General features: G+C 42.5%; 1 protein-coding gene across 4 annotated transcripts in view; it reads right to left on the bottom strand.

Annotated features, from left to right (window-relative positions):
- Nucleotides 1-7,596: 7,596 nt before the first annotated feature.
- CSNK1G1 (casein kinase 1 gamma 1) overlaps nucleotides 7,597-24,024 on the bottom strand; it is a gene marked incomplete at its 3' end in the record, with an annotated part of 153,377 nt that continues 136,949 nt past the window's right edge. For 2 of the 4 annotated variants that reach the window (XM_080687148.1, XM_080687147.1), the window contains exon 12: nucleotides 16,221-16,442. In XM_080687148.1, coding sequence (XP_080543274.1) covers nucleotides 16,221-16,442 — 222 coding nt within the window. Of the gene's footprint in view, nucleotides 9,038-13,075; nucleotides 13,100-16,220; nucleotides 16,443-24,024 lie in introns of those variants that run through there. The other 2 variants (XM_080687149.1, XM_080687150.1) reach the window with 2 other exon arrangements.

The raw sequence follows: 24,024 nt of genomic DNA, 5'->3' as shown, positions 1-24,024 counted from the left end.
AAAGGAGGCCCCAAAGCGTGCACACGCAGTAAGTAAGGTAGGGGTGTAGTACTAGCTAGGTGTAAAACATGGGAAATTCAGGATTGCAGGGAAAAAATGTATGTGTACCCATGCTTAAGGCTATGCTCCAAGCAAGGGGCTGTTCTGTGAGGTATGAACAGCTTTTTGATTTTGTGGATTTCGTGAGTAAAACCTGCCCATGGTTTTCTGAGGAAGAAAAGGTAAATATAGAGGCATGGGAGAAGGTAGGAAAACAACTTCGTGATCATTATATAGCTGAAGGTCCAGAGGAAATGCCTGCCTCTACTTTCAGTCTGTGGTCCCTGATTCAGGACTGTAGTTTGATTTCTCTATTATTGTAGTGTTGCATTGGCATTGTTTTATTAATAACCATGTCTGGATTTTACATTGGCATTGTTTTGTTATTGGGTTTTGCATTGGCATTGTTTTGTTAATATTTTAATAGTCAGAACTTTGTTCTTGATGTTTAAGTTTTACTTCCATTATTAATAGCTTAAAATTAAAAGAAGGGTGAGATGTAGGGAGCGGTTATAGGGTTAAGCCTCGGACTGACCTGCTGGCAAAGCCAGCAAACAAGTCCCAGCTTAGAGGGCACAGCCCTCTTAGCATAGTTAAGCTTGATCTTGTGACTGCTCCCTAGATCTTTCCTAGGTAGCTAATGGGCTGTGGGGGGTGCAGCAAGTGCTGCCAAAACAAGTGAAACTTACAAGAACATTGTAAATTACCTTGTTTACCTGTGACTATCAAATAAAGCATCAGCTTGCAGTCTGGATCTGTTCTGTGGTCTTAGTCATGCACAGAAGATCCACCTAGACCCAGATTATTCTCTTTGTCTGTCTTTTCTTCATCCTTTGCCGGCCCTCCCTCAGGCTCGCCGAACCCTTGGCTATGCAGGCGCAGCACACTTTACCTATTTTTCCAAGTAACTACATTTTTTTGTGAGCAACGATTGTGTTGCACTTATTTTGTGTATACTGTAGCTCCCCCAAACCTGCTGCAGGGCTAAGTGCTCAACAAGTAATCGCTGAGATAGTGTCACATTAGCACCCAGATGGGAAATAATGCATGCCAAGGCCTTAGTTTTAGTCTCCCTTTTCTAGACCTTCAGAAAGATCAGGGATGGTTGTTAGATGCCTTCCCATCCCTATTTCAGGTATTCCAGTCTACAACATATATACTTCAGTACCTAAGTCTTACACACACCAAAGTACATCTTTCAAAAACGTGCACCTATGATGTTATTAAACATCTTTAAAACTAATTTTCAAAGATTAATTATAAAAATTTTTGATTTTCACAGCCCAGATTGTAGGTAGGCATGTCTGTTTCTCTACTTAAACTCTGCAGTTGGGTCTCTATGAGGTGCTGACCTAAGTTTCAGGTTATGCATGGCCACTGGCATAAGTTTAACTTGTCCTTCTTTACACTGGCTGCAGAGCTTCAACAGAAAAATCTCACATAAACACAAATAACATTTGCTATTTTTGAATCTTCATACCTTAATCCAGACCACCTCAGTCAGGTGGAGGTTCTTCTAGATAAAATCATTGCACTGACAAAGATGATCTTCTAAACAACTCCCTTCCCCTTAATTCGGTGGGTCTGTGAAGCCCTTTTCCCCACTCATAGATCTTACACTGCTACCGAAGCCACTGAGAAAAATGTTCACCAAACTATATTTTCAAAGTAGCCTTCTCAACATGAGGAGCAAATGCTAAAATGGCATAAAAACAGCCTTCTCCCCCCACCTTTTCCACCACTTTTGAAAGAAAAAAATAAGTTAGGTGGATAAAATGGTCTCAATGTGAAGTTTTTCTCTCATAAAGATCTTAAATGTTTTTCCTGTTTTTACTTGTCTGCCAGTGAAAAAAACAAATCCTTACTAGTAATTGAATAGTGCAGTGGTTGGCAAACTCATTAGTCAACAGAGCGGCAAACCGCGGCTCATGAGCCGCGGTTTGCCGACCACTGCAATAGTGAAAAGAAACAAGGAAAAAAAACATCAGAAAAAATGCAACCAATCACGCCAGATTAGCAGTTGTATTTGTGGCCAATATATGCCCTTATGAGTTTATACTGCATATCCCAGTTATATCTTTTGTCTGTATAGGTGTTCCACATTAGTGGAGCAGAATTATAAAACTCTATTCAAAGCTGTTCCATAGAGCAGATCCTAACTTCCTGGTGTTCCACCACCTAAGAACCACAGGAATATTGAAACTAGTATGTTAATGGTGAATGTCCAAATTCTGCCAGGATTATTTTAGATTTTAATTGATTTTTATTTTATTTTTTAAAAAATATATTTTATTGATCTTTTATAGAAAGAAAGGGGGAGGAATAGATTGTTAGAAACATTAGATGAAAGAGAAACATCAAGCAGCTGCCTCCTGCACACCCACTACTGGGGATGTGCCCACAACCAAGGTACATGCCCTTGACCGGAATCAACATGGGACCCTTCAGTCCGCAGGCCGACACTCTATCCACTGAGCCAAACCGGTTAGGGCTAGATTTTTAATTGATTTTTAGAGAGAGAGGAAAAGAGAAACATCAATGTATCACATCTATCGGCTGCCTCCTGCTTGCCTCCTACTGGGGATAGGCCCCGAAACCCCGGGCATGTGCTCTTGACCGGAAATTGAACCTGGGACCCTTCAGTCTGCAGGCTGACCTTCTATCCACTGGGCCAAACCAGCTAGGGCAGGACTATTCATTTTTAAAGTGACCCAGAAGAGAAGGCAATGTTTAGCCCAAATAAATGAAGAGTGTCAAAGTATCAGACATTATTTTCATTCACTGGAGGTTTGAATCCTATCAAAGTTAGTTCTAGCCAGATTATTAAGTTACAAATGAGCCAGGGGAGATAAAAACTAGAAAAATCAACCAAACAAACAAAATTAGCCAAGAAAGGTAGGACATTTTATTTTACATACAAAAAGGGTGCAAACTGAGTCCTTTCCTCCCCAAATTGGGGAAGAGGTATACTTAAAGATCACATTTGTGTTTTCCATGGTGCCCTAGGAAATGGGCTACTCTGAGATAACTTATCAAGACCCATTTTCCCATTTTTTCCAAAGAAGGCTACTTCCTCTGCAGAGGAGTTTTTCCTAATGATGATACAAATCTCTCTCCTGGAGGAATAATTTCAAATACACTTGAAATTGACATTCATGTTTAAAAATACTACAAGTTTCATTTTCACAGCTGAGCTTTGTGACCAGTGCCAGGGTTTATGAACAACATTACACATCTAAAACAATAGGTAAGAAAAAAAAGAAGGCATTTAACAATGATCAGACACATCCACACATCAATTAAAACTGATTTCCACAACTGATTTATACATTATCTAGTCTCAAAAAAATTGCAATCAACATCCCAATATCTTTTTAAAAGTACAATGGGCAAAGATGAATGAAACAAACAAAATAATAATAAATTAGAGCATGTATTCAAAATGGGCATTGATGAATCAACATTATTTTCCATTGGGGGGGGGGGCTTATAATATTTTTGGTTTCTATCTCTATCTTTTCTGCTCTTTATTCTTCTGCTTGATAAATGGGGCTCATTCCCAGAACCAGCTTTCTATGACACTAAATTTGAGAAGCTCACTTGTTACTTGTTTAATTCCTAGGATATTCACAACACATGTCCCTGCAGCCTGGGCTGAGTTTTTATGGAAGTGAAATGCACACAAATGAGCACACAGACACAAGCATACAAATGCAACCACACACATCCATCCATAAATATACTTTCCCCCAAAGAAATGGCTCATCTTTCCTGAGACATTCCTAACAAATTGATAAGCCTCTTAAAAAAGCTTTCGGCACAAGGGCTGGCCTGGGATTTGGTCTGGAGCTCATGAAGAGGAACACTGAAAAGGTCTCAGCTGCCCTGAAAGAGGGGTGTGTGGGGAAGGGACACTCAGGACAGCTGTCCTCTCGTGTGTGTTACTGGGATGTCTGCATTGCACCCCCTTTACTACCATGGATAGCCCTCTGAGCTGAGACTTTGAAGGTGGTGATGGCACTGGAAAGATGATTGTGAGAAGTAAAGAAGGAAACTAATAAAAGAAATTGTCCACCAAACTGAGGTTTCTGAATAACATCAAGTTTGGTAAATCACACTAGAAATATATGGAGTACACGTTCATTTTTTCCTTTGTAAGCTGATCTACAAATACTGGAGTGGACTTCCTGGTTGCTTTTTGAGGAAATATGTCAACTACTACTGTCTATATCCAGGGAATCTACTTACTATTTTGAATACAATGAAGAAACCTACTCTTTTTCACTTAGTCACCTGCAAAAGGAGTTAGGGCAAACATGTTAAGACTGCTTGATTGATGAGACTTCCAAGATTTATTTGTGGCTAAAAAATTGCTCAAAACTCTGCAAGCCCTCAGAAGGGCCAAGGTTTCCTCTTGTTCATATACATCCCCCCCCCACCCCCACCAAAAAATAAAAATCCCACAAGAAAACAAAACCATGGAAATCCCATTTTGATTCCTACCAATCCACTATGGGGAAGACTGAGTCACTGTCCATCAACCTCTAGAAGGGACTTGCCTGGAGCCCTGGTGTCAGCAAAAACCCCAGAGCCAAGTGCCTGTTATTTACATGGCCAATCCAGATGGTGTGCCTAGTTATCCTGGCTCCCTAAGGGTTTCTGGAATTTGCCCACCTTGGGATAATGGCAGGGATGGTGGCAGTGAACTGGCAAAAGCAATGTTGGCTATGTGGCGCTACAAGCTTCCACCCAGTCTGAGAAACTCTAGTCCTAGCGTGGTAACTCTGACACTGGAGATAACGTCAGGGCGACTCACTGGGAATGGAAAACAGGTTTAAATATGAATATAGAAGAGGTGACTGGGACACAAGAGGCATGTGGACGGAGGAGAGTTGCATCAGAAGAACAATCAAGTTCTTTTGAGAAGATGCTTTCTAGGCTGCCATGGAAGTACTTATTTTTGAAAAATGCATGCTCACTGGGAGGGGGTACAGAGTTATATCTTTTGCATAAAAAGTTAAGGCTATGATCCGTAGTAACCACTCTGACATAACATCACCATCACTGCATATTTCTAACATTGAAAGTGATTACTAACACTGAGAATCGACACTGAACATGTACTACCAGTGTACATTTCCAGTGCACTGAGATGGAAGTTACTTTAGAGGCAGTGGACACCTCTTCTGGCTAATGGTAGGGGCTGTTTCTATGTAGTTGGGGTTCACTGCGATTAACAGGCATTCAGCACTTCTACAGCAAACCCCAGGATCCTGCTGTCTCCTATTGCCCCTGCATTCCAAAGCAAAATGGAGCTTTAATTGGAACCCAACCTAGTCACCTGACTTGTACCTCTCTAGATCTTGTTTACTCCTAGACCAGTGGTAGGCAAACTCATTAGTCAACAGAGCCAAATATCAACAGTACAATTGAAATTTCTTTTGAGAGCCAAATTTTTTAAACTCAAACTTCTTCTAACGCCACTTCTTCAAAATAGACTCGCCCAGGCCGTGGTATTTTGTGGAAGAGCCACACTCAAGGGGCCAAAGAGCCGCATGTGGCTCGCGAGCTGCAGTTTGCCGACCACTGTCCTAGACAGACCCAAAATAGCAGGAAAGTGTTAATTAAGGCAGTCCTGAAAACACACTGCTGCTGGCACACTCTGCCCACCCCTGCAGAGCTGTCTGGAGTGAGATCACTGGGAAACGCCAAGGTGTGTAGAATAAGTGATCAACCCTTACTTGCTTAGACTTCGCAGACACAAGTCATGTTCTGGTCACAAGGGAAGGACCCTTTATGCCTGTCCTGCTAGCTTCAATCTGCTCAGGATGCAATGCGTGAAGGTGCGCAGGGCTTAGGAGAACTCCCAATGGTATAATATTATGGATTTTGTATGAACAGATGTTAGTACGTAATGCTAACTCAGAAACAATCGCATCAATTCCAAAGGAATTGGCATCATGGCTGTGAAATGAAGAAATCTCAAAAACTACAGAGCAAGTGGATTTGGGTAGGTGGTGGGCGCAGGGAGTGCCCAACCCCAAGGACCTGACTGAGGAATACAGCTAAGCAACTATAGCCACAGAGCGGAGGAGGGAGCCCTGATGTGTTGTTGGGGATAGAACTGATGGCTAAAAGGTACTCATCTACAAAAAAATTTTTAAAGAAAATCACAATTTCTCAGGTGTGTGGGACCGCCTTGCAGTGCCAATGGTCCTGGAAGGATCACCATTGCCCTGCATGCCAGAGGGTCCTGGGGCCTTCAGCTTTGTTATGAAAATCAAATATCTAGCAAGAGATTTATGGAGGGCAGAGTGAAAACAATGCATTAGGAAGGACCCCCTCCCCCTGCAAACTTGCTCAGATTCAACCCCTCAAGAGCTAGCCTTTAAAAAAAATTAAGACCAAGAAAATCACAAACCCAGCTGCAAGGGGGCTTGCCCTACAGCCAAGCTGGTCACTGCCTTTGCTTTTTTTGTGGAAGCAGGGGGTGGGGAGGCACTTAGCAGGGTATGAAGTGCCAAGAGGCTCCAGGCTCTGCAACCCTTTCTCCTTGCTCTCCCTTGAGAGGCAAGGCTTTTTCTATACAGAAAGTTAGAGTTGCCCAAATACCAACTGAGAAACTGTAAGTTTCAGTGATTACACCTTAACCACTAGATAATGTCAAGGAAACAAATCCCAATATTTGAAATCCTTGTGGGGAAGGGGTGTGGTACTGTGTCTCCCAGCCACTGTTTTGTATACAGGGAAATTTCTTTTAAAAGAAATGTAAGATTACAATCTTTATATAAGCTAAGCAGGTTTGAAGCCAGGGGAATGGTATTTCCTGGCAAGGCCTGATGGAACAGAGGAAGCCCCGTAATTCTGTTTCATGCTACTACTATTTCTGTTCCATTCATCAAGGGACTTGTCAGGAAATGCCAACTACCAGAAAGTATCCCCACATCCTCCAACCCAAAAGACAGCCCTACACCTCAAGTCAGGGGCAATGATTTCTGTTCCCAAAACCACCGAAATAAGTCATCAGCCATTGTCTTCCATGCTTAGCTATCTCTACTCCCATATAAAAGACCTCGTTACCTGATGTAAACAATCTCTTCTCCTCTATGACATCTGGAACAAGAGGTCACTGTTTGGATAAGCCACTGAACTCAAATGAAAACTGAGCATGAGAAGATGAACTATACATTAATACTTTAAAGCAATGAATGAGGAACCAAGACTCTTCATGGCAGCATGTCGTGTGACTACACCATGGGGACTAGGTGGGTGGCGGAGAGCCTACTGGAGAAAACAAGCTCTAGATGCATGGCCATCTTATTTGGAAGGAGTCTATGTCTAATTGAGAAGATAATTTCAGAGCTTTCATTTCAGTCTCCTTTCCCCTGGAATTCTCCAGCACCAATTAATCTCACCCTCCTGCTACTCCAGCCCCATGTACTGAGTCCTAAGCCTGCGGCTGTGGACCTGCCAGGAGAAAATCTGCAGGTGCTTGGTTTCTGATAAGGCAGGCCAGCCCACATGTCTAACGCAGCTATTGGGGCAGACAGTACATACCAGTTTTATTTCCTGGCCCTATGATGCCAAATCCTGAGTTTCCTTTGGCAGCTGGAAGGCAGGTTCATTTTCCTCCTCTTTTTGTCCACTAGTGGTAATATGGTGGTAGCTGTTTCATCGCTAATTTTGTTCCCCAAAATTGGTAAGGAAGTCACATGGCTTAGTTGTAAGTCCCTGGCAGTGGAGGAAACAGATGTTTCAGTTTGTTTGTTTTTAAAGTTATCTCCTTCTCTGGGATGAAATATCTCCTGGTCATGGTCTGGCTTGGCTGGCTCATCCCATGTGTCGTAGAGGTTAGGTTGTCCAAACTGCAGGCTGATAAGGTCAAGAGGCTCTGGTAGGACGTTCTTCAGTAGCTGAGAAGATGAATGAAAATTCAAGTATGTTTCTTTGCCAACCTGAGTGTTTACTCAGAATGACATAGAGTTTGGCTTCTTCTCTTCTGGGTGCTGCTGACCCAACTCTTTCCATTGAGATGTCCTCTGGACCCATGTTCTCTCTGAATGGCTTGGCTGGCCCCATCCCCCTCAAAACAGAAAATAAGTAAAACTCCCAATATAACCAGACACAATATGCATCTGCCATGTTTTTTGTAAAAAAACACAAACAAACACAAAAAACCCCCAATAAACTAAAAGTGCAATAAAGTCAGTTTTTTTCCTTTGCTCAGAACAATCTGCAATGTTCTACTACTGACTGGAGAATAGAGTTCACTTGTCAAGAAAGCTAAGAACGCCAACACATGGGGACAGTAGACTGCAGATTTCTCACAGTTTGTGTCCTACAGTGTAACCTCACAAGAGGGAGGGAGGGAGTAAACTGTACCCCATGGCCAGCTGAGGATGGAGGCTGGGCAGGCACAGAGGAAGAGGGAGCCAGATATCCCTGGAAGGTGGAGAAGGTTCTTCTCCAGCTCAGGCCTGCCATCTTCCTCCTACCTTCTTGGCCGCAAGCCCAGCTTCTAGAGTTCCTTCGGCAGACAAAGCCTTCAACTCACTAGCTTTAGTGCTGGAGAGGATTGAGGGCGGGGCAAGGACCCGGGAGTAAACTAAGGGAGGGAAGAGAATAGTAGTCCTTGAGTTTTTGTGAATGACACCTTCACTGTAAACAATAGGAAGGAGAGTCAACCAAGTGGCCCCAAGGGCAAGCAGTGGAGGAGCAGCAGCTCTGGGACCTGCTCAGAGCCTCAGGCAGGTGGGGACAGCCACTGACCCACTGGGCCCTGGCTGCCCACACTGGCTCCTTCTGGGGGCATCTCTTTTCTTCTTTTTGGTTTGGATCTCCACCATCCCCTGCAGAGGAGTCCTTTCCAATGAGAAATGGCAGGAGCTGCAGGTGCAATCGAGTCAGAGTCCCCAGGACCTGAGGACTCCTGGGAGGCACTGGTCACTTATGGCGCTGAGCAGTCTTCTTCCTTTTCCTCTTAAAGAAACAGCAGCACCTGGGGCACAAGGAACATTGCAAGTCAGTGTGAGAGGCTGCAGCTTCCAAGAGCCTCTGCTTTCTGCAGGGAGTGGAAGTCTCCCCCTGGTACCCACCCACAGGGCCACCCACCATCTACAGTGCACATCCTGGAGGCAGCAGGCAGTGTCTGCCAGGAAAGCCAAGGCAAGTAGCTGCTTCACTTCAATCTGCAGCTACCAAAATGCCACAGGCTAGGCATGGCCGAAACAAGCATTTTGGAAAAAGGACACCCAACCCAGACGCCTCATCTTTCTGGAGAACCAAGGCTGGGGGTCTCAGGTCTGCATAAAAATAGGCTGCACTGACTGCCCCTTGATATAGAGCACAAAATTATTTAATGCAACTACAGTGATCAGCAGGTATGGAGGCTAAACTAAGGCAAACAAAAAACAAACCCCAAAAGTATGATAGTTGGAACTCTAGGAGGATCTTGCAATGTTACCAATGAAAGAATAAGGTTTCTCTATTCCCGTCCCAGCCCCCACCCAGCTACTTGGAGTAGACAGGAGAAGCCCTGATTCTAATAAGAACTGGGAGCCCAGATATCCTGACTGGAATCAGCACAGTGCACTCTTCATTCAGAGATCAATGCCACAGACCAGGAGCTGATCATCAGGGGTCATCTAGTGGGAGGTCTTCAACTTAGCTTCCAGACACTGCTGCTGCTATGCCAGACTGGGTTACAGGACTGACCCTGTTTAGGGTGGTGACTGGGCCTGCTCCTTCATGAGCCCTCCAAGTGCTGCCTCCTGGGCAACAGCCAAGTCCTGGCACATCCCTAAGCGTGAGTATCCTCTCCTTACTCCTGCCTTTGGAATAGGAAGCACCTCTTGTTCAGGTAGTGACTAAGCCAGAAGGGAGTGATGAGGGCTATGGCATGGCTGGTGCAAAATATGTCCTTTATTGGACGCTGACACATGGGAAATGAGAAGGTGGCGAATGAGTCAAAGATGCCTGATGATGGCAGAGAGTAACTTTGGAAGTATAACTCAGATTTGCTGGATCCTTGAAAGAAAAGCTTTTCTGACAAAACTATCTTTGAGTTGCTTGCCTATCCTTCCAGACTTAATGCCAGGAATATTCATATAAAAATAAAGAACTGTTGCTTACTTCCTAAACCCCCAGTTCACCACTTTAGCTAAGATTCTCTCCTTTTCAGCCAGACCCCTTTGTATTTCCTATACCCATTGGACTAGTTATTAAAAAGTTGAACATTTCTTAGAATGTTAAAATAGATATTTAAACAGACAATAATGGGCTTTATAATCTGAATGAATCAAACATGGATTTTGGAAATGAGAGCACCTTAAGAGGGTCTTAAGATTTTTTAAGAGTATTAATGTCATTTGTAAAGTACTATTAACAGGTATGAATACAATTACTAAACAAAGTGTTATGTGTATTTGGAGACTGAATACATTCTTTTAAATTAAAATGAGCAACACTTTTGATTGTTTAAAACAGTCCTCAATGGTATCCCTGAGGAAGGATTCAAGAAAATGATCCTTTTCTGTATACATATGCTTTAGAAAAAAGACATTTTCCAAGTTGCATGTCCTGAGATTAATATTAAACAAGGCAAATTAAATCTCATGGGAACACCAATATTTCAATATATTTACCTGTTCCCTATTAACCATGACTTTCAGAGGGATCACTAACATTTAAGACAATCTCTATTCTTATTCCTTTTAGAGGATGTTAAGATGATGATTTTGTGTTTTTAAGAAAAAGCAATCATAAAAAAGTTTGAAATACTGTTTTAGTCCATTTCAAGTGATGGGACTTTTCTTTAACCTCCTCCAAGGCAAGTCATAAAAATTGTCTGTTTATAAGTGTATCATAATCTGATGTGCAACACTGCTCACTTGATTGGAGGAGAGTGTGAACTGTGGTTTAGAGCCCCAGAATAATTTTTGCTGGTTACTGTAGTTAAAGCTTAAGCAGTAGCAGAAGCTTTTAATAATTCTACCCATAAGGAAATAGACCCTACAATCTGCTCAACTCTTTGGTTTCTGTGGTAACTACCGGCAACAGGGCCCATTAAACTTGATCAAATCCAGACCAAATGCAAATTGACACCATACAGATATCTTACTATCAGAAGAGAATGAAGGCGAGGAATGAACCCTTCTTGGGTCTTAGGTTTGCTTCCAGTTGATTCTTTGATTGGATAATCAGAAGATCTTAACATGCTAGAGTGAAACATGATGGAGTGAAAGTCGATCCATTCTCCATATTCACAAGCCACCAAGTGCTCTTCCCCCAGGCCTTTGAGCCACTTATTATGCCTTTTCTATGAGCCCTCCAAGTGCTCATAGAAAAGGCTGCCTCCTGAGCGACAACCATAGCCCTGGCACATCCCTGAGCTGAGGTATTCCCTCCTTACTCCTGCCTTTGGAATAGGTGACACCTCTTGCTCAGGTAGTGACTGGTCCAGAGGGGGGTGATGAGAGCTGTGGCATGGCTAGTGCAAAATATATGTTCTCTTACTATGTCCTGCTCTCTCCCTTCACCTACTCCTTTGCTCTGCTTCTCGTGCTTGTCCTTGCTGTACTTGTACACTCTTGCCTTGCTCTAATAGCTGGTTCAGGTCCCGCAGTGTCCATGAAGTCTTCCTTGACCATCCTGTCCACAGTGACCTCTCAAGGGACAATGACATAAGTACCCTGGAGAACCAGTTGTCCTTTCAAGTATGTATGTCTTATCTCTCTAGAGAGATGGTTCCTAAGCTCTTTGGGGCAGGCCTTGGGACCTCCTAGAGTTCCAAGCACTGAGTTGGATGAGCACCCAGTAGGCCTTATATTTGCAGTCAGAATCACATGACTGATATCTCATAGAGAAAAATAGACCATAGCACTGTCAGATCACACAAACTTATGTTTGCTAAATAAACAGGCCCAATGTACTCCTCGATGCTGTAAGACTGCAAATTCTATCTTCATAAAACCCAGTTGTTACCTTTAATACATCCCCGACCCTGGGAAACCCTGTAGGCCACTTGGCTTAGGGTTCAGAAAACAATGCTCAATTCAGTCATAGAAGACAATAGAAACAAGGTAGTCATAGAGGCCAGCAGGCCATTATCACCACACAGAATATGATCCCATGCATGCAGACAATGTGGGAGAGTACAATTCCAGACTGCAAGAAACCACCTAGTTCAGGAGGAGCTGGAGGGTCACAGGCAGTGTCCAGGAAGAAAGCTGGGGAGGGGACTCTGTCTTATAGCAAGAATGTGCCTCACCAAACGTGGATGGATTCTTTAGGGTTTCCCTCCTATACATCTCATGTTGTTCCTAAGAATGCATTTGAGGAACCTGGAAAAGAGGCTCCAATATCTCATTGGCCACGTCAGCCCCTGGCCCACTATACTCTCTTATAGGAAGAGAGGACAACAAAAAAGGAAAAAAGGACAATAAACAAACAAACAAAAATAAACCAAAATAACAATGACAAATTTTTCCATCTCTTCCCCATGGAGCTCTCTTGAGAGACTCATATTCTACGATGGAAGAACCAGCTGAATAAAAAAGAGAAGTCACAGATTTTTCCAAAGCAGTTGATTTCCAGGTAGAGACCATGCTGCAGAATGTGAGATTATCCAGCAACAATTGTCCTTGGAGTTGTGAAGAATAATATTAAACAACTGACATAGTAACTTTGTCCTCCTACCTCTGTCCCTCTCTGAATGGTAACATCTGGGTATATTAATTTGAGAAAAAAATTCATTCAATTAAAAATAAAGAGTAATTTTGAATACTGTGGGATAGATATTGTTTTGACAGGAGGAGGCAGCAATTAGGTGGGTTTGAAAGGAAAGAAGGAACAGATTAATTCCTAGATACAGGCCTGCCCCATCCCCACCTTGTGGATCTAGTTCCCAGTCTGGGTGGTTATGGCAAAGGTGGCATATGGAAGCCATTCAGTGTTCTTAAGGCATTTTGTTTGGCTTTGCCAATCCAGCCCAGTCTGGTCCGCTCCCCTAGCATGTGGACTGGAGAGAGGGACTCACCACAGGTTGAGCATTTTCAGGCAGCTACAGAGTGTGTAAAGAGAAAAACACAGAAAGGAAGAGAGAGAAAGAGATATTAGTCCACAGACGTGAGATGGAAGCGACTCCCTGTGAGCCATGCAAACATGCAGTATGTTGTGTCTGTGTTTAGTTGCCTCCTCTGTCAAGGTAGGCCCAGGCCACTTGGACCCCTCACTAGAGTGGAGGGGGCAGGTGCCTAATAGAAGCATCATGATGGGAGCTGGATCTCAGTGAGGGGTAAAACAAAACAAAAAGAGAGTTGATGAGTGCCCTAGAGTGGGCTTTCCTGGGCACGTTCCAGGAAGGTAACAAATGATCCTGCTTGTAAGAATTCAGTCGAGCACCAAAGCCAAGCCAAATGATTCCCACATGAAGTCTTAGTGTGCAATCTGTTAAGCTAACCTCCCAACTATTCTGAGGCTTTTATAAATCTAATATGCCTGACCAAAGCAGTCAGCAGTTAGCTCTTCTTCTCAAGGGAGAAACAGGCTTAAGAGATACTTTGTTTTATTAGGAGAGGACTCAGAGTGAGGAGGATCACTGTTCTGGATTAAGGTGTAAATGCAGAGAAGGGCCTACATCTCATTCTTACTAATTTTCAGGAGAAATGAGGCCCATATTTGCTAATTTACAGCAGAAGTCAGTGGATAACCAAAAATTCCAGTGTTCTTACTGTTACAAAAGTCAACCAAAAAGCTGCCTTGCCTCACTACCCTTCTAACCATACTCAAACAAGGGCATGTGAACTGTAGCTAGCAAAAAGGGACGTTAGATGTTCATTTGTACATGGAACAAAAACTAAGACCATCTAAGTTCTCTCCTCCTTTACACAAAACAAGCTGGGCGAGGAACCCCAAACTAAAAGCTTGGAAGTGAAGGTTTCACATAGTCTCCCCAGTACCCTAGTTGAATCTCAATATAGGCAACATCCTCTTTTTTCCACAACTAGGCTGCAGGGACAAATGGCATCACAGCTGCCTGTATTGAGGGGCTATTTGGGACTCCTTGTGCTTCTCTAGCTGTGACCTCTTCCCGTGAAAATGATCAAGCAGGTGGACACATGGCTTGTTGGCCTTATCTCCCCCGACCCCCACTCCACACACACACACAAATAGAAGACCAAGAAGAAAAACATATGGTTGTGCCTTGAAAGTTCACTGGGCAAGATGGATTGATAGCTCATGAAATCACTAGGGGAATCAGCACGCAAAAATGCCTTAAACTATCAGCTTTTGGATGACATTTGGTTAAATACAATTGCTCCTCTCTGGTTTTCCCATCTTTAAGGCCCAAACCTGAAACTGGTAGCAAAGAGGCACAATGGTTCCTTTTTGCTAAATAGGGAGACGTTAAGCTCTCTTTACATCCTAGAGTTTAGATTATACCAGAACAGAATACACCAAACTGGAATCTCTTTGTGAATGACCCCCTATCTTACATACAGGACACATACACCACACTCACATACACAATTAGAGTATACATTTACTGAAATGAAATGAATGTGTTCAAAAGATAAACCTGTTTAGGACACACTGTAAGATTAAAGCCCATTCTATCTTGATATTCAAAGTATGTTATTAAAGGCAGAGCTAAATTTCCAGTCTTCAAAATAATAGCCATGGCAGTGAGGTGGGGGTGGGAATGGGTACAGCCATCTTTCAAGCCCAGACAATGTTTGGATCAGACCACACCTAGTGCCGTGGTTCCTAACCCTGACTAAACATTTAAATCACCTCGACTTTACAAATTCCTAATACTCGGGCCATATTCCAGATAAATTAAATCAGAATCTCTAGGGCCAGGATTCAGACATTTGTGTTTTCTACCAAGTTCCAGGTGACTCCAAAGTGCATCCAAGGTTGAAAACCCATAGGGAAGGAGTAACACACTGTTTACTTAGGAGAAGAAAGTTCTGTCATGGAAACTGAAAAACTGTGAATATCATTAACATCTCCAAAGTCCCTGAAAATGGGGAGCATGTTTCCTTACTAAAATAGTCTCTTCCTGGCATTAGAAACTCCCCTGCCCTCCTATGTATGTAGCAGGGCCTTATATAAAGAACGAGAGGAGCTCCGGAAGCTGCCCACTGTCAGCAGGGACTCGACAGGAGACAGTTTAAGTCATCCTCACTTGCTTTTTATCTGCTGGGTAGGAATACTCAAGACCTGGTTTTCTAAGAAAAGGATCTCCTGGAAGCAAAGTGAGCCAAGCATGTAGATGGGGCAACAGAGGACTGGGCAGGAGGGACAACCATGCAAAGTGTATCTGGAAGGAAGAAGAATGCAGGTCTTGGAGGCTCTAGAGACCACTTAGGATGCAAAATCACTATAAATGAGCAGGACACTGGGGTAGCCTGAATGTTCTCAAAGAGTTTACAAGAAAAATCATCCACATCAGGCTTGGCAGCAGTAACTGATTTGTAAAGGACCTCTCTCTTCCTACCTCGTGTCTTCTTGAAGGTTAAACCTGCATTTGAATTTGGGATGGGCCATAAAGGGAAAGAAGTGATAGAAATGCTTCTTTTGTTGTAGAATCAGCAGTTATTTCACCTTCCACCCCATATTCTAAGAGTTTAAACACAGACCATGCAGAGAGCACCAAGGGCTGGTGGTATGGACAGGGCAAGACATTTACATGCAAGAGCATCAGAAAAGGAGGTAGGGGAATCTCTTCACCCTTTTGGGATTAGTGTGATTTCCTTTCCTTCTCAAGATCCTTCACTCATAGGTACAGAGACTACTTTCCTTGCCTGATTTATCTGAGTCTCTCTGAATCCAGAATAATTTAAGTGAGAACAAAATGGCCCTGAAACCCTTGCTCCAGGACTATATATGCAGAATGGTTAGCCAAGAATCCGAAGTTTCATGCTGTTCAGCATAGCCCATGGTTCAGATAAACAGATTTTTCTGTGTCCTATAGAGAGAAAGAAGATCCAGGGCACCAAGAGGCTCATGACTACTATCTATTACAGGTGTTCTATCATGATTCTTTTAGTTCACTATGTCTTTTGCCTCATGTGGACTAGCGAAATATGACTGTCTTCCGGAAATCACAACTAAAGAAGGGCAGCAGCAGCAGCCTTATAATACCATGCAAAAATAAAATGGTCAAAAGAAGAAAGCTAAGGACACAAGCATGAGGAATTCAGTCCGAGATGAGCAGCACACAGAGAGGAAGAGACAGGTAAAAGATTTCTCAATTTATGACTCAAGAGCCCCCTTGAAAGATGAACATACTTAGCTTCCTCCACTACTTCCACCTCAGCGTGAGCTGTGATTGGTGCATTGGAGTGGGCTCCTGTGGGGTCATCGACATTCAGCTCTCCATTGGTTGAGCTAACCACCTGAAACAGAAAGACAGAGTGTGACAGACACCATGACAATAGGAGCCTCCTGCCAGTGCAAGAGAGGGTCACTAAGGGAGATCTGGTCTCTTGCTTAGGTACTAGTCAGGCAGTGTCTGGAATGTTTGTTTTCCTGGGTTGAGGGCCAATTGTCCTAAGTTATGAAAGGTTCCCAGATCTTAACATGTGAGAACACAAAATTCAATGATGTACACACATAATGATGATAACTTCCATAATGAATGCCTACTCTGTGTCAAGGACTCTACTAGATTGTGTGTGTGTGTGTGTGTCTTATGTATGTGTGTCTTATGTGTGTGTAAATTTAATCCCCACAAAAATCCTATGCAATACATCATATTACTCTCTTTAATTCTACTCATCTTAACTTATTAAGCTATAATTATATATAGACTCAGTGATGATGTTAAAAAAATTCTACAAAGGAGATCAATAGTGAGCATCAGAAACTATAAGCAATCACACTTTCCTTCAGAAATTTCTTCATGGCTTTGACCATCAGTTTGAAGTTACTCAAAGAACAAGACTGCCACGTCCTCTCTGGTGAGAGGGCAGACGGTAAGGAAACTTTCCCTGGAAGACCAGTCTTATTTCAACAACCTTTATTTCAGGTTCAGTGTCATCCCAGGTCTCACTGATGGTCCCCGAATTGTAACTGAAGGCTCTCACTCCTGTCATCTGGTTAATGTGGACCCGATCAGGCTTCTCTTGCTTGTGCAGTTGCTTCTGTCACCTGGTTTCATTTCCAGCACATGATTCCTGTTTATGTGGGTGCTGGGGAGTGAAAAAGGGACCCCGCTGCACAAACCACTCTGTTGTTAAAGATCTTGGCTGAAATATGGGAGAGAACCACAAAATAGAATAAATGGTTCGGATATCATATGCCCTTGGGTAAGTAACTTCATTTACTTGAGACTGTTTCTTACAGTTTGATGTGAGAATTATACAAGAAAATGTATAAGACAGTGTCTGATATAATACCTGGTGCACAATAATGGAGGCAGCATAGCACAGTAAATAAGAAATGGGCTCTAGACTTAGTCACCCTGGGTTTGAACCCTAGCTCCACCACTTACTTGCTGTGGGTCCTTGGGCAAGATCCTCAATCTTTCTGTGCCTGAGCTTCCTAATCTGTAAAATGGGGAAACAATGCTGCTTACCTAATTGGGTTACAGTGTAGATAATCCACAGAAAGTGCTTAGCCCAGTGCCATGGTACATAGCAATGGTTCAATAAATATTTTACTGTTATTCTCCCTTTATAAATGTTTATTCTTATCTACCACTACCTCTGGGGTCCTTACCAGCAATTAATTCGTAAAAATTTCCTACAAAGTCATAAAGAGGAAGGTGGGAAATGGGAGTCTTTAGGGTATTTATTCAAAGGAAAAAGAACAGACAAGGTGAATACTACTTATTAGTAGTCTATGCCCACGATTATGACTAAATCAACAATATTTATTGTCATTAATACATGCTTTTAAAAAATTAAAACAATGTTGTACAGTTAAAGAAACCTACAACATTAAATTTGGACTTACCCAAGGGAGACCCACATTTCTGCTAGGGATCCAATTTGGCATTTCAGCTTAATGGAACCATCCGATATTATTTATCTCCTGACATCTATATATATATAAAAGCCTAAGCGACTGCCTGACCATTCGACCATCCAACCAGTAGCTATGACTTGCACTGATCACCAGGGGGCAGACACTCAACGCAGGAGCAGAAACCACAGCATGGAAACATGGAACAGACTGATGCATCTCAGAGGGAAGGGGGTGAGGGAAGGGCAGGAAGAGATTAACCAAAGATCTTATATGCAGACTAGAGGCACAGTGCACGAAATTCATGCACTGGTGGTGGTGGGGGTGTCCCTTAGCCCAGCCTGCACCCTCTCCAATCTGGGACCCCTCGAGGGATGTCCAACTGCCCGTTTAGGCCCGATCCTGATAGGGCCTAAATGGGCAGTCGGACATCCCTCTCACAATCCAGGACTGCTGGCTCCCAACTGCTCGCCTGCCTGCCTTCCTGATTGCCCCTAACTGCTTCTGCCTGCCAGCCTGATCACCCCCTAACCATTCCCCTGCCAGACTGATTGATGCCTAACTGCTCTCCTGCCAGCCTGTTTGCCCCTAACTGCCCTCCCCTGCAGGCTTGATCGCCCCCAACTGCCCTCCCTTGCAGGCCTGGTTCCTCCCAACTGCCCTCCCCTGCTGGCCATCTTGTGGCGACCATCTTGTATCCACATGGGGGCAGCCATCTTTGACCACAAGGGGGCAGCCACCTTGTGTGTTGGAGTGATGGTCAATTTGCATATTACTCTTTTATTAGATAGGACTAGAGGCCCGGTGCATGGATTTGTGCACCGGTGGAGTCCCTTGGCCTGGTCGGCGCCCTCTCACAATCCAGGACCCCTCGGGGGATGTCAGAGAGCCAGTTTCGATCCCGCAGGCCAGGCTGAGGGACCCTACTAGTGTACAAATCCATGCACTGGGCCTCTAGTGATATAATAAATACTATATAACATTATGTATGTAGTATTGTTGTAAAAAAAAAGTTTTATCTGAATCTAAGTATGATGGAAACAAATTGACAAATCCAAAATGTGACCATTCTATAGGACAAAAAGACTGGACTCTTCAAAAAAAGACATCTAAAATACATATACATATATATATATATATATATATATATATATATATGTTTTAAGACATATCACTGTTACAGATTAAAAGAGATTAAGAACTCAGAGACCAAGATATTGAAAGAGACTAAAGAGGCATAACAGCCCCGACCGGTTTGGCTCAGTGGATTGAGCGTCGGCCTGTGGACTGAAGGGTCAAGGGCATGTACCTTGGTTGCAGGCACATCCCCAGTAGGGGGTGTGCAGGAGGCAGCTGATCGATGTTTCTCTCTCATCAATGTTTCTAGATCTCTATCCCTCTCCCTTCCTCTGTGTAAAAAAATCAATAAAATATATATTTTTTTAAAAAGAGGCATAACAACCAAACGCAATGTACAAACCTTGATGAAATCTGAAACACAGTAAAATTAATTTTGGGGACAATTGGGGGAAATGTGACATGTACTATACATTAGATATTATGGAATTATTATTAATTTTCTTTGCTATAAAATGGTATTATTGAACCTGGGACCCTTTGGTCTGCAGTTGATACTCTATCCACTGAGCCAAACTGTCTAGGGCTAAAAAAATATGTTTTTATTGATTTCAGAGAGGAAGGGAGAAGGAGAGAAAGAGAGAAATGTCCATGATGAGAAAGAATCATCAACCAGCTATCTCTTGCATGCTCTCTACTGGGGATCGAGCCCAAAACCCGGCATGTGCCCTAACCAGGATATTGAAGCAGTGACTTCATGATTCCTGGGTCGATGCTCAACTGCTGAGCCACACCCGGCTGGGCTAAACTTTATTTCTATATCTGGAATACTGACATTTATTTTGCTGTAATCACTATTAAAATTAATCCCACATTTCTCTGCCTATATCACAAAAGAACAAAGTAATTAATACCTATGGGATTATTCATGAAAGAGATTAAGGTGAAGTACTATTTTGAACTTTAGTCCTTAATATTGGTAATATCTCTTTTGGGAGTCTAAAAAACTTGAGTTATTAGTCCCCACTTTTCAAAATATTAATGTGAAGAAAAATCAGAGCTGTGCTCCAAAGGAAGAAGTGCTTTAGCTGATAATCAACATTTATTTATTTTTATTTTATTTATTTTTTAATTTAATAAATCTTTATTGTTCAGATTATTACAATTGTTTCTCCTTTTTCCCCCCATAGCTCCCCTCCACCCGGTTCCCACCCCACCCTTTGCCCTTACCTCCCTCCCAGTGTCCTCATCCATAGGTGTACGATTTTTGTCCAGTCTCTTTCTGCACCCCCCATACCCCTTTGCCCCTGAGAATTATCAGTCCACTCCCTTTCTATGCCCCTGATTCTATTATATTCACCAGTTTATTCTGTTCATCAGATTTTTAATTCACTTGATTTTTAGGTTCACTTGTTGATATGTATTTGTTGTTCATAATTTTTATCTTTACTTTTTTCTTCTTCCCCTTCTTAAAGAATACCTTTCAGCATTTCATATAATACTGGTTTGGTGGTGATGAACTCCTCTAGCTTTTTCTTATCTGTGAAGCTCTTTATCTGCCCTTCAGTTCTGAATAATAGCTTTGCTGGGTAGAGTAGTCTTGGTTGTAGGTTCTTGCTATTCATCACTTTGAATATTTCTTGCCACTCCCGCCTTGCCAGCATAGTTTCTGTTGAGAAATCAGCTGACAATTGTATGGGTGCTCCCTTGTAGGTAATTAACTGTTTTTATCTTGCTGCTTTTAATATTTTCTGTCTTTTGCTTTGGCATTTTAATTATGATGTGTCTTGGTGTGGTCCTCTTTGGATTCCTTTTGTTTGGGGTTCTGTGCACTTCCTGAACTTGTAAGTCTGTTTCTTTCACCAGGTTGGGGAAGTTTTCTGTCATTATTTCTTCCAATAGGTTTTCAGTATCTTGCTCTCTCTCTTCTTATGGCACCCCCATAATTCTGATGTTGGTATGCTTGAAGTTGACCCTGAGGCTTCTTACACTATCTTGAACTTTTTGAATTCTTTTTCTTTTCCAGTTGAGTGTTTTTTGCTTCTTTGTATTTCAAATCTTTGACTTGATTCTTGCGTTCCTCTAGTCTGCTGTTGGGTCTCTGTATAATATTTTTTATTTCAGTCAGTGTATGTTTAATTTCTAGTTGGTCCTTTTTCATATCTTTTAGGGTCTAATTATATTTATCAGCCTTTTCTAGAATATTCTTGAAAAGCCTTATAACCGTAGTTTTGAATTCTATATCCACTCGTTTGTTTTCCTCCATTTCTTTTGTTTGTGATCTGTTTCTTCATCTCCCCATTTTTCACTGCTTCCCTGAGTTGGTAGGGTAGATTTGTGTGCTAGGTTTTCTATTTGGCCCAGTGGATTGGCCTCCCCAGTTAACCTGAGGTGGACACTCTTGGTGCACCCCTTTGTGGGCTGTGTGTATAGCCTTGTTGTAGTTAAGTCTTGATTGTTGTTGGTATCACTGGGAGGAATTGACCTGCAGGCCAGTTGGCTGTGAGGATCAGCTGTGTCTACACTGGGAGATTTTTGGTGCTGGAGACAGCCTTATAGGATTAGCCTTGCCAGATTGCAAAACCCTCTGTGCTCAGCTTGGAAGGGGTGGAGTCTCAGGGCGGAACAGCCAGTCTTGGCTTCCCGTCAGCCCTGCCCTTGCATGCGAGTCTCCAGACCTCTGCCTTCCGCGGTTCCTGAGTTTCCGCCTGACAGTTCAGATTTCCCCCGTAAGAGCGTGGGTCCCCAGGGGCTCGCCCGGAACTGCGGTTCAGTGCAGTCAGGAGCTTCCGACTCCCTTCCGTTAAGGATAGCCTGTGGTAACCTCCGCAGTCAGTCTTCGTGCGCACTTGCACCTCCAGACCCCTGCTGCCACAGCTCCCCCAAGTCTCCGAGTCTCTGTGTGCCTTTCTCTCTACCTGACAGTCCAAACTCCCCCTGTATGAGCCTGGGTCCACAGGGTTTTGCCCGGAAGTGGGGTTCAGTGTAGTCGGAACTGGGGTTCAGTGCAGTCGGGGGCTTCCTTCCCCTCCTGCCAGAGAAAGCCAGCCAGGCACTCCGCTGCCCTTCCTCTCTGCACGTGCGTCTCTGTACCTCAGCCCTTTGCCGTTCCTTCTCCGTGAGCTTTCCTCTTTCCTTCTAGTTGTAGAATTTCCACTTAGCCAGCTTTCCTGTGGTTCTGGATGGTGTCCGTTCTGTCTTTTATTTTTTTTTTATTTTTATTTTTTAAAATATATTTTATTAATTTTTTACAGAGAGGAAGAGAGAGGAGAGGGATAGAGAGCTAGAAACATCGATGAGAGAGAAACATCGATCAGCTGCCTCCTGCACACCTCCTACTGGGATGTGCCGGCAACCAAGGTACGTGCCCTTGACCGGAATCGAACCTGGGACCCTTCAGTCCGCAGGCCAACGCTCTATTCACTGAGCCAAACCGGTTTCGGCCCGTTCTGTCTTTTAGTTGTAGTTTTGAAATTGTTGTGCGGGCAGCAGTTTAGGTGCTTACCTATGCCGCCATCTTGTTTTTGTGTGTTTTTTTTTTATAATCAACATTTCAATCCTATTTCTCACAACTAACATATTTGGTAATTCTCTACTTAGTTTCACTATCTGTAATACTGACCTTAACAAGAATTGTAAATAATTAAAAATTACAAAGATTTGAGCAAAATAAATAATGACTAAATCTTAAATGTCATTCTTAAGTCTCAGGCCCCTCCTTGGTCTCATATATGTATAGATATTTCCTATATGATTTAATTTAAAAAACTTTAGAGTCATCTTTTTGAAAGAGAAAAATATACTGTCTTCTTGAATTTGGGCCTCTACATATGGAAAAGCTATGGAAATATTGGGAGGATGCGGGCTATAGGGGTCTGCCTATTAAATAAGTTGGAATGGGAGTGTCCGTATGCTTCATCAGAGCAAACTTCTCAGAGTTCTGCACTCCCTACTGGGTAGGTCATGGTATCTGCAGGTCATCAAGGTTAGGCTAAGCATGATTTTCTAGTATTAGAAACAAGCCAGCAATAAACATTCTAGAGCTGCACTGTCTAATACAGTAGCTACTAGCCACATGTACTATTGATGTGGCTAGTCCAAATTAAGAAGTTTGCTCTTAATCTGGATATAAGAGTAAACTACATGCTAGATTTCAAAAACTTATTTTTAAGAAGGTAAAATATTTCTAATATTTTTAATATTGGCTACATGTTGACTTATTTTAGATATACTGGGTTAAATGTATTATTAAAGTTAGTTTCACTTGTTTCTTTTTACATTTTTTTAAAAATATTTTTTTATTGATTTCAGAGAGGAAGGGAGGAGAGATAGAAACATCAATGATGAGAAATAATCACTGATTGGCTGTCTCTTCCATGCCCCCTACTGGGGATAGAGCCTGCAACCCAGGCATGTGCCCTAGACCGGAATCAACCCAGGACCCTTCAGTCCTCAGGCTGACGCTCTATCCACTGAGCCAAACCAGCTAGGGCTCTTTTTACTTTTTTAATGTGATTACTAGGAAATTGTAAATTACAAAAGTGACTCATATTTCTTTTAACACCCATGATCTAGATTCTACAACATGTATCTTTAGTATCTGTGCATTTCTGAGGGATATATATATGAAACTGGATTAAGTCGATCATGAAGTGTAGATGTTTAAGATTCTAATAAACACTGATAAATTACTCTACAAAATAGTTGTAATTCACATTCAACAACAGAAGAATAGGCTATTAAACTTTTTTTGCAAATGTGATAGATAAAACTGACGTGTATATATGTATATATATTTTTAGTTACATTTTACTTTATCAGTTATATGAATACACTGTATAAAGAATCAACTATTTCTATAAGAATCATTAGGAAAAACAGCTGTCTCTTTCCACCTTCCTTGATAGCTGACTCTTTTGTTTTTTACCTACATAT

The sequence above is a fragment of the Plecotus auritus genome (assembly GCF_963455305.1).
Source record: "Plecotus auritus genome assembly, chromosome: 1".
Classification (NCBI taxonomy): Eukaryota; Metazoa; Chordata; class Mammalia; order Chiroptera; family Vespertilionidae; genus Plecotus; species Plecotus auritus.
Note: the sequence above shows the minus strand (reverse complement) of the source record. Positions and strands in the feature narration are given on the sequence as shown.